Below are 11803 nucleotides of genomic sequence, written 5' to 3'. Positions count from 1 at the left end.
TATTGGGAATGATGTTGCTATTGACGAAATTAAAAAAATACCTACAACAAAAAAAAAATTATAGAGAAAAATTTAGATATCAGATCATAATTTGCTTTTTTAAAAAAAAAAACAAATATCTTTATATAATATGAAGTAGAAATTATTTGAGATCAGGTGTGATTTTATTTTTAAAAAAATGTGCATAAGATATTAGAACATAAAATGTGATTTCTTTTTAATTCTTTTTACCTTTATTTAACGTAAAGTAAATATTGAAGATAAAATATGATTTTTAAAAAAATCGTAAGTAAGAGACTAGAGAATAAAATATGATTTTCCCTTTATTTAAAGAGAAGTGGAGATTATTAAAGATAAAATATAATTTTTTTTTTTTAAAAAATAATTTTTGTGAATTAGAGATTAGAAAATAAAATGTGATTTTTAAAAAAAATTTCCTTTATTTAATATGGAGTACATATTATGGATAAAATTAGATTTTTTAATGATTTAATTGTGAAATTATGTAAGATACCCCAATAATCATCAACTAAAAGGGGCAAAATGGAAAATCAAATGTTTCTCCTCCATAACTCTTTTTAGATAGTATAGATAAGTTTCCCATTTAGGAAATTTTTGAAAATTCTGTGAGCCAATTTGGATTTCATTACCCAAAGTCACCTTATGACTCTCTCCATCTCACTAATGAAATCCAAATTGGCTCAAGAACTCTTGAATATGTCCTAAACGAAATTTAAAGCAACAAAATTCTATAAAATTCTTTAGATGTTGATTCAATTTCATTTTTAGTTTTTTAGTCTAGATATTTATATTTGTGTTGAGGGTTGTTCAAGACAATGTTCAAAGGTCATGATCGGGCCCAAGAATACCAGGAGGCAAAAGATAAATGTCAATACTCGAGATTTAGACTCACCAATCAAACCAATGAATATATACTAATCGAGCAATAACTAAACCAAACACTGGTTAGGACCCTACAACCTCAAGCGCCAGAAACTTTCCTAACACCATTGCCATGTTAGAGGAAAGATTTATAAATAGCCCTATGTGACTACCTCATATGGGAGGGTAAGTAATCTTCAAAGGAGAAGCTCGACCTTACTTCTTTTATGCTTATTAGTTAAATTAGCCACACCTTGAACTAACTTAAGTATCAGAATATTGTAGGTCTAATACCACACCGATGTGAAGATCTTATACATAATGTTAACTCGGAGTATCTAAAGGGAAGTGGGTCAGGGGTTAAACCCACTAAAGGCCTGCAACGAAGCCTAACGCAAATGAGATTCGAGCGCCAACAACTTGATTTTTGAAAACATAAGTAGAATGTGGATAACAAAACATAGAAACTTATGGATGAAATGAGTGTTTATAAATTTAATTTTAAAAACCTAAATGGTTATTAAAAGTAATTTGAAGTAATTAGTTTTACTAAAAGGTCAATGTTGGTGTGTTGTCACTATTAAGACTACCAACATCAATAACATGTAGATTTTTAAGTTGCCTAAATTATAAAGTAGTTGCCACCGTGCCAAAATGAGATTAACTTAACTATAATTGACATGATCTTCCTCTCTTCTTGCAAGTTTGAATCTTATTTCTCGTAGTAATTATATTAAAATATATATATATATATAGTCACCACCATGAGCATAATTAATAATAATTAATATGTCCTTTCTTTTTAAAACTCGTATCCCATCTGAACTAAAAGATATATAAATTATAAAATAATTTGTATTTTTAAATTTAAGTAAATTTTGAAATATCTAAATTTATTTTGTTTCTACTTGGGGAATTTTGGTTGTGGCTAGCTATATTTCAAGAAGTGTGGTTTAATAGTCAATAAAAGAGAAAAGGTTGCAATCAGAAGGCTACAAAAGTCAAATGAATGGAAAGAATGGTATGCAACTAAATTAAAATGATACCTAAAATCTCCCATAGATTATAATTACATAATAAATATTTTTACTTTATGGTTAATGAATACACTAATCAAGAATGTAATGCTAGGTTGATTTGATAAAATTGACATTTGTATTTATTAGTGTGAGAATAATTACAAGTTATTTTGTTTAATCAAATCATGCATAGTTCATTTTCTTTGGACCAATTCAATTTTACTTGGATTTGATTTATCCTTCAATGTAACAATGCAAAGATGGAAGTTTTTGTTCAAGTATGAAAATATACTTTATTCAAGCTTTTCAAGTCAATTTATTTGAAGGATGTTTTTTCTTGACTCCTCCATTAAATAGAAATACAAAGTGGGGGTTGTGTCATAATAAGGAGGGAAATTTTTTTTTTTTTCATATTATAGTTGAAACATTTGATAATGATATACTAGAATTTAACGTCAACATAATTTTAAATCTGAGTACTCATTAAGAAAATTATTTTAAATGACAAAACTGTTAAAAATATTTATAAATATAGTAAAATAATTTTTCATAACTAGAAAAATAAAATAAAATAAAAAGCCTTTGTTAAAATATTCTCATTGTTTCAAAAAATTTCCCTACAATTATCTTCTTTTTTTTAAAAAAAAAAAAAAAATCACTTATCAAGCAAGCATGTATATATTAGTAATGACTACTATTTGGTCAATGTAAGAATGGAACGACTCAATATGAAATCTAATAAAACTCAGCAGATGGCTATTAAAGTTTTAAGAGCTCAAATACCAACAAATGGAAAGACAAAGATAAAAATGTAGTCGTCAAATTTGTAAGCTACCAAATACAAAAGAAGTAGAATTTTGAACTAAACCATCATGGAATGACCTAATGATAAATAAACAACTTGGGTTTTTTTTACAAAGGTTTAGAGGGAATGAGTTCAATCCATAGTGACCACCAACCTAAGATTCTCCACGAATTTCTGACACGTAAATATAGTAGGATTAGGTGAGTTGTCCCAAGAGATTAGCGGAGTGCACGTAAAGTGACCCCGAACATTCATAGATATAAAACAAAAAAAAAAAAAGGAGTAAAAAATCTTAGAATTATATTTTCAAATCTCTTTCTCATCACTATTTGACTCAATGCAAGGTTCTATTTACATTAGTGGATTGAGATAAGCTTAGACTTGCAGCACCTTCCACATTTAGTGATAACTATATAAAAGCTGCAAACCAAACAATAGGCTACACAAAGATTCTATTTACATTCAACAATATCTCAAGTAATAAAATTAAAAAAAAAAGTAAATAAAAAGTCCACTGTGGTTATTAACTAAAGTTCTATTAAAAGGAAAGTAGTACTAAGGTAGAGTGGTATTAAATGAGGAGCAAAACACAAGAAATACAAAAATGTTTACCTGATACCACAAAATTACTCAAATTAGCTGTGGGAGAGGCATTATAGGGCCCTGTGAGCAGCAAAGTAAGCTGATATGTCATCTTCAAAAGGAGCTGTAAGCCATCTAAGAAGCAACATCACAATCAGTAAACTCAATATTCATGAATCACAAACAATTTAATCTCTAATTCATCTCCACATGCCTGTATAAATATGCTTCTCTTACTCCAATTTCCAGCACCAATTTCATATTACCTTCGATTCGATTCTTCCTCTCTTTTGATCTCTCTTTTCGAGCTTTCTGTGCAGACATCAATGGCAGGATTCAGCATCCACAAGGCAATGAGCTTGTTTGTGATGACTCTGGTGCTTCTGCTTGAAGTGGCGAGAGCTCAAGACAGTGGAGGACTTGCACCATTACCTGCTATGGATGCTGGGACTGGATTTCAGGTGACGTTTCCGAGTAGCAGGGCTCTGCTATCAATGTTCATCTGCCTCATTGTGCTTCTCTGGCATTAGATATCAGATCTTCCTGCTTTCTCATTGATCAGTATGATTGGATTTTGATGGTTTGTATGTATATGTTGTCATTGTGCTGGCACTATTTTTTGTTTCTTTTTGGCCTTATATTTGGGATATGATTCTACATGCTTTGGGTCTGTAAATCTCAGGAGGTATTATCAATAAAGAATTGTTCTTGACATTAAGTATCTTCAAAAAGAAAAATATGTTTTAAAGGATGATAACACTCAGGAATCTGGTAATGCTAACAAAGGACAATTATAAAGAGAAGAAAGGAGATTCGACAATGAAAGCACTAAAGAGAAGAATAGGGCTTACTGCCAATAAATAGCATTGAATTCAAATCAAAATATTGCAGTTAGCAGCGAGTGTCCTGAGGATCAAGACAATTAATTACAAACATTAGATTAAACCGAAGAGAAACATGCATCAGTAATCCAGATTCTGAAACATGTAATAGATAAAATAACGCAACCCACTTGAGTCAGTGGGTATACAACAGTATGATGAATCCATGTTCAATCTCTTCTATAATTTATCGATCTATTATTGCTCAAACAATGCATGGAATAAGGAGATGAGTAACTTTCAGAAAAAGAAAGCACAGCAGTTTCAATAGGCACAACTGAACGTAATGACAGAGTATTAGAGGAGAACAACCGGCCTTTCAAGTTTCAATCACGAATTTTCAGAATCTTGCATTAAAATCAAGTTTGGGGTATAAAAAAGGGACCGAAGTCTGATGCCTCAAAGCAACCTATAGGATTATTTCAGATAGTCCCGAGCAATTAACATTCATCAAGCAGATTCTTCAAAGATATATGTATGTATGTGTGTGTATACATGGCACAGACACGGAAACAGATAGGGATACGGATATGATAAGATCATGTCGATTTCTAAAATACTAGGATACTGATATGTTGAAGAATGAAGATACATTTTTTTCTTTAAAAAATCTTAGATATAAGTAAATTTAACCTAAAAATACTAAATGTAACCCACTAAATCCATGAAAAATCATAATGACAATAGTACAAAATATAATACAAATATTTAAATACAATACAAAAGACAACATTAGAGATATAGAAGTGCAATGGTCAATAGAATGCAATAGAAAAAGGACTCAAATTGATCAGAAAAGAAGAAAAAGATTAGAGGGAGAAGTATGAAGATAAACGAAGAACTTTTTTGTTGAATTGTTGAAGATATTCAATTGGGTTATGTTTTGGGGGAAGAGGATAAAAAAACCACACATTGGTAGGGTTTATAACAAGACCTGGGAGAAGTATCTAAAACACGTTGAGACTGTTCTAGAAGCTCACGAAGGAACCATGGAAAGAAGGGGCACCACAATCAAGAAATTCCTTCTTGTTACGCTAACTCATGCGGATAGAAGACTCTTCACGTTCGGTTCAGAGGGCTGGGATATCCCAACCCCACTATCATTATGCCTTTGCAATGTTACTTAGTTTAACTCTATTTGTGACCTTTTTTCCCCCTTTTCGCGTACGTAGGTCAGCAATAAGAGGTGATTAGTCCCTTCGAGTTTCACCAATCACCTAGACAAATTAACACACTTTGCAGTGATTCAAATGTGAAGATGAAGATCAGATGACTCTAGAGTTTGGTCTTTTATTATTATTTTTCTTCTTTTAGTTTTGGACTAGGACAATGAGCTTTTTAAATAGGTTGCTTACTTTTGGGTTGGAAAAGATTAGATGAGTTACTTATCTTTTTTCTTTAACAAAAGGTCAAATATCTGATACAAATTCTTTGCCTCATCTAAAATATTTGTACCTCATACACACACACATACATACATATATATCATAAATCATAAGCATACTACGCCAATTTCCAATACAGCAATATATTGATAGGATGGGATCCAATGCAGCAAGCAATATCAAAAGAGGAAAAATAAAAAATCCAATAAAGCTTACAACAACGATAAAAAAAATATTCTTCAATCTGAACGGGCAGTATTAGATAGTATCAGAAGTTGAAGGGAAAGCTCTCTAGACCATTAAAACAACACAATTTGACTCTTACCCAGTCATCTGGAGTCATGAAACCTACTGAAACTGAAAATATTCAAACAACTTCCTCTTCTTATAAACTCTTCAGCCAAATTATACAAGGTCATTGCGTTTATAGGACAAAAAGAAATTATATAACATATGAGAAATATTCCCAGAAAGAAGATGGTGGGAAACTCTCTTACGAAGGCAAAAATCAAAATAAAATTAGAAAAAAAGTGGCCAACTAGAGCAAATAGAAGAGAAAACTAAAAATAAAATCTAGTCTTACCATTTTATGAGTCTATGACAAAAATAAATTCCATAATAATATATAGAGCAGTAGATTAAACTATACCACAAATAGCATCCCATTGAGAAGACCAATCTAGGATGAACCATTAATAGATCATACTCGTAACAAAGCCTAGATAACCCAATGCAAAGACAAAATTAGAAAGATACTGAAAACGAGGCTTTCTCCTATGCAAACCAAGCACTCACTTTTCCAACCCCATAATCTAAAAACCATAAACATAAAAAAAAAAGTGACAAGGATACAACAATACACCACTGTAACAACAACATGCTATAAGAATTTGGCTATCACCAAATTATAGGGCGTTTATAAAATACTTGAAAAAAAGTGACAAGGATACAAGAATACACCACTGTAACAACATGCTATAAGAATTTGGCTATCACCAAATTATAGGGCATTTATAAAATACATGAAAATACATCTGAATACATAAATTATGCTAAACGTTCTCTCATCGCATTTCAATAACTTTCATGCTAAAACCTTTCATTATAAATTATGACATCTGAATATAAGGATAATTACATACCACCTTCACACTCTGGTGGCTTGTCAAAATACAAGGATACTTACATCTGATCTGAATATAAGAATAATGAAACCATTTCAAAAAAGCCAAAAAATGAAAAGAAAGTTGTACGAAAAAGACATAACATCCATCAGTAATTTCATTTTATTCAATATTATAAGGAATCACCAAAGATTTTGGTATTACAAGACAAAATTGAGATGTCAGTCAAATGCCTCAAATTTAAACAAAATCAATTGCTCCCACCCTACACAAAGGGTATGCTACCTCACAAGAATTTTGATTAAGCAAGTTCTAACTATAGAGTACAACAATTCATCATGCTCTCTTCTAAAGATATTGTTGTATGCATACTGAAACAAATATCAGAAAAAAATAATTTAGAACAATTGTACCCATTGAATCAAGCGTGGTTCAACCCCAATTCTCCTTCCGCGATCTTCTTCTTGTTCTTCTCGATTGCCGCCGCAACTTCCGCAGGCATATACTTCTCATCGTGCTTTGCCAAAACCTCAGTAGCCGAAAAATAATATTCCCCACTTCTCGCTTTTCCCGAAACGCTCTTCGTAGAGACCTCATTCCTTATCTCATCGGTAAATGGCTTAACAAAACCTTCAACCACCACCGAATGCCCCTCTCTAAACAAATCCGGCAACGACCCCTGATGGCGAACCAATATATCAGTGATCAAATCAGTTATCACGAACTCCATTTGAGAAGACGACGCCGGATGCATTACACTGCCTTCAAGAACCAAACCACCGAGACGAAACTTGTTCTTCGAGGGATTCGCAGAGTATTTCTCGAGCGCATCGGTAGGTGTCACGTAGAACATCAGATGCTCTTGAAAATTACTGAGGACGATGACGATGAATCCCGCGATGCAGCTGAAAGTAAGAGCGTAAGTCCAAAGCCGCCGCGTCTGGAGCTGCCTGGCCCGAGCTCCGATGTCGACCTGCTTGGGACGGGTCAGATTCCGCCGTGCAGTTGAGAAGAACCGAAATCCAGAGAGATTGAAGATGGGGTCATTGGGAAATCGACGAAGATCAGAAAGTGCAGAGGAGATAAGAGGGGAAGATTTGGGGAGGTGGGGTGGTTGAATGTGATGAAAATTGGAGCGGAAACGAGCTGAGGATTGCAAAAGGAGACGTGATCTGAGCCGGAGAGCGAGATTTGTAGCCATTGGAGGATTGATGGAAGGTTGAAAACAGAATTTGGGATTGAAAGGGTTTAGGGTTTTGATGAAGGATTCGGAAAATCAAAATCAAAGAATGGTGAGAGGGGCAATGGGGGCGAGGTGGAGAAGAGACCAAACGAAAATTTTCTTCTTCTTTTGTAGAACCATGAATTAAAATGTGCCTTTATGATTCATTAAGAATCAAACTTTTTGGAAGATTAATTTTCTCACATTATTATAAAGTCTTTTTTTTATTATTTTTTTTAGCAATGTGTGCGATAATATAAGGTTTATCATTTAAGTCAATTCAATTATGTTCATTATAAAAAAAAATTGTCACAAATAATGAGATGATTTACACAAAAATATATGTAGCATATGATGTACCTAAGTATATTCTATAAAAAATAAACTTTCGACAATATTTAAATTGATTCGGTATCCATATCAAAGACTATAAGGAAAACCGTGTGTACCTCATTTTCTTATCACTATTTTATTTTAGTGTTGAACTTAGTTGTGTCTAACCAGTTTTGAAAAGTTAAAAATTATTTCATAAATCTGATAAGTTTTCAATGGTATTTAATAAAATCTTCATATTTAAAAAGTAATCCATAGAATTACATATTCTCAATTTTGAGCCTATGGTTGAATTTTAGACTTAAGTAATAAGCTATACGCTTTTTTTAAAAAAATGTCAAATGAGTTTAAAATTTGAACATTAATATCTTAGTCAATATAATCCTCATTTTAATATTATTTATAAGTTAATACAATATCCTAGCATAGTTAAATAGCTAAAACATATTCAAATGCATTCGTCAAGGTTGAGTTAAATTCTCTATACTATAAATTTATTTTTAATTTAACAATTACAAGATAGGAGATCAAACTTTCAATTTATGCTTGGATTGGTAATTTTGTACACTTATTTATATATATATATATATATCAATTAAGACTTTCTATCTTTATAAGTATGTAATAAATATATATTTATTTTCTTAAGGTTAGATGCATTATGCTACAAAAAGGGTCTTTAAAAAGGATGTTTTATTTTAATATTGTAAATTGAAGAAATATTTAGTAAAATACGGTAGTTTTAAAAGTATTTAGATATTTGTGGTAGTTTGTCAGATTTTTAGAAGTTCGAGGGTGGAATTTTTAAAAAAAAAATTAAGAAAGAAGTCGAGTGGTGAAAACTCAACCTACACAAGTCGAATTTTCAATATTCAACATTGCCTGACTCACTGCGACGCTGCCGCCTGCCACACTGACCCCGTCTCAAGACTTGAAGTCTCGACCTGGGTCCATTTACCACCCACTCGTTACTTTTAATACGCTTTTAATCTCAACCGTTGCTTTTAATACGTTTTACCTAAATCCACGGGTTGAGTGTTGAAAACTCGACCTATCTTTTTTTAAACCCCACATCTCTCTTCACTTCTCACTTCTCATCACTCTTTCTGCCCCTTTTTTTCCTTACTCTCTACCCCTCTCCCTTCTTCTCTTCCAATTTTTAGTTTCTCACACACCTACAAACTCACAAATTACTTTCTCACACTTTTTTTTCCCTTCCTCTTCTTTAAAAAATTGTTACTAAATCCTCTTCTTTTCCACACGCCTATCAAACTGTGAGATTTGTATATTCAATCTACTAAATTTTTATTATTTTAAATAATTATAAATTTTGTTCCAATTCTGATACTATTATATTCTTTTTATAGTTTTTATTGTTGTCTAGGAAACGAATAACTAAAAAGAGGTAGCATTCACTCGACTCAATTCCTAATTTTTTTAATTAAAAATAAGTTATAGATCCATATTCTCATAATATTATTTTTTCATAGTTTTTTGTTGTCGGGTAACGAATAATAAAAAAAAATGAGGAATCATTGTCACTTCGAGAAAAAAAAAAAGTAAAAATGCTATTAAATTTGTGAGTTTACTTTTTATTTATTACTAGTTTTTTTGTTTTTAATACTTTTTGATATTTATATTATGCTAAATATATAATTTTAATTCCTTATATATTGATGTTAGTAGTTTTTTAATATTTGAATATATTGGTGTTAGTAGATGTATCGTATGTTAATTTTTTTAATAGTCTTTAAATTCAAGAATATTTATATATTGATGTTAGTAGTTTTTTTCTCTACAATCTAATATTCTTATTTATATTATGTTAGATCAATCATATTAATATTTATATATATATATATATATATAGAATTTTTAACGTTTGACTTTTCTTTTAAAAAAAAGTTAGGATTAGTGATACTTTTTAGTACAGTATTAGTTATTTTGTTAGTGTTAGAGTTTCTAGAGTTTAGTGTTCTTATGAAGTAAATTTAGAATTAGAGTTTTAGGCATTAGATTTAAGGTTGATAATTAGTAAAGAAACTAGTAATGTATTGATAATTAGTAAAGAAATTATTCTATTTTTGTTTGTATTGTTTTTTATTTAAAAAGTTTAGTATTTTTTTTTGTTGTTATTTAATACAAAATTATTAATTTGAATGATTTTTTTAATATATATTCTTTTAAGATATTCGATTGTTTTAGTATTTAAGTTTGATGTTGAAATTTTTTTATTAATTTTTTAATAAATTTGATGTTCAAACTAAGTGATTTTTTTAATATTTTTGTTTGTTTTTGTTTGTATTTAAGTTTGATAATTAGTAAAACAATTAGTAATGTATTGTTTGCATTTTATAATATTCTATTTTTTAGTATTGCTTTTTTATTTAGAAAGTTTAGTATTTTTTTTGTTATTTAATACAAAATTATTAATTTGAGTGAATTTTATTGTATATATTTCTTATAATATTCTATTGTTTGAATATTTAAGTTTGATGTTCAATGTTCTTTTATTGGTTTTTTAATATTTTTAATATTTTTTTAATATTTTTGTTTGTATTTAAGTTTGATAATTAGTAAAATAGTTAGTAATGTAATGTTTGTCTTTTTTTTTTTTTTTTTGTATAATATTCTATTTTTTTAGTATTGTTTTTATTAAAAAGTTTAGTATTTTTTTTGTTATTTAATACAAAATTATTAACTTGAGTGAATTTTTATTATACATATTTCTTATAATATTCGATTGTTTTGTATTTAAGTTTGATGTGCAAAGTTTTTTTTATTAGTTTTCTACTATTTTTAATATTCTTGTTTGTTTTTATTTGTATTTAAGTTTGATAAATAGTAAAATAATTAGTAATCCATAGTCTGTTTTTTTTATAAAATGGCGGGACAAATGTTTGGAATATATGTTGTTTACAATTGATAATGTGATTGATGGTGTCGATAGAGTTGATTATTATCAACCACCATGTGGGGGTTTTAGCATAAAAGTGAACCGTGAGTTTGTTTTTTAACAATTCCATGATAACACTTGGTGTACATATGAGAGCAAATCCTAATCTATCACCATCGGGATCAAACGAGGAGTCTGTGGACTCATGGGATGGTTCTTGAAACATTTGAGAAAAATTGTTACACATGAAGATGTGTGCTTAATTTCGGATCGACATGCTAGCATTATCTCAGAAGTGAATAATCCAGAAAATGGTTGAACGAGACCAAAATGTCATCATCAATTCTGCTTATGGCCAGCAACTTCAACAAAAAATATAAATTCAATACATTGAAGAATTATGTTTATCGTATCAGATGTCAATTCCAAATTCAAAAGTTTAATAAAGCTATTGAGGACATGAAAGGGAACAAATTGAAACTATATGAGTTTTTTTTTTTTTTTTTTTTTTTTTTTTTTNGGGTTCAGGTGGATGACGAAAAATCTATAAGAGTGCATCAATGGAGTCCTTAAAAGAGCTCGGATATTGCCGATAAATGCTCTTGCTCAAATAATATATTTAAATGCACAAACTATTTTAAAAAAGAAACTGAAGAAATAAGAGTTACTTTGGA

At 30.0% G+C, this 11803-nt stretch overlaps 1 protein-coding gene across 10 annotated transcripts; it reads right to left on the bottom strand.

The window, feature by feature from the left end:
- Positions 1–2697: 2697 nt before the first annotated feature.
- LOC120071924 (cytochrome c-type biogenesis protein CcmE homolog, mitochondrial) lies at positions 2698–8055 on the bottom strand. 10 transcript variants are annotated; one of them, XR_005480374.1, is made up of 5 exons: positions 7092–8055; positions 4140–4194; positions 3555–3957; positions 3319–3423; positions 2698–2880 (listed from the first exon to the last, which is right to left on the bottom strand). XR_005480374.1 is itself a non-coding variant. In XM_039024355.1 (2 exons), the coding sequence occupies exon 1, from the start codon at positions 7877–7879 to the stop codon at positions 7100–7102; it is 780 nt and encodes a 259-aa protein (XP_038880283.1). In that variant the 5' UTR covers positions 7880–8055; the 3' UTR covers positions 2698–3957; positions 7092–7099. The 10 variants fall into 10 exon arrangements, 4 of the variants coding, with proteins under 4 accessions (XP_038880283.1, XP_038880285.1, XP_038880286.1 ...); XR_005480376.1 differs by having other exon boundaries at positions 3319–3412; XR_005480372.1 differs by having other exon boundaries at positions 3319–3957.
- Between the last annotated feature and the right edge of the window lie 3748 nt (positions 8056–11803).

Source organism: Benincasa hispida, chromosome 2 (assembly GCF_009727055.1).
Source record: "Benincasa hispida cultivar B227 chromosome 2, ASM972705v1, whole genome shotgun sequence".
NCBI lineage: Eukaryota > Viridiplantae > Streptophyta > Magnoliopsida > Cucurbitales > Cucurbitaceae > Benincasa > Benincasa hispida.
This window is presented reverse-complemented; position numbering and strand designations above follow the sequence as displayed.

Bases quoted from the DNA above. Each gene is read 5' to 3' on its own strand.
- LOC120071924 (XM_039024355.1), bottom strand. From the start codon at position 7,879: ATGGCTACAAATCTCGCTCTCCGGCTCAGATCACGTCTCCTTTTGCAA.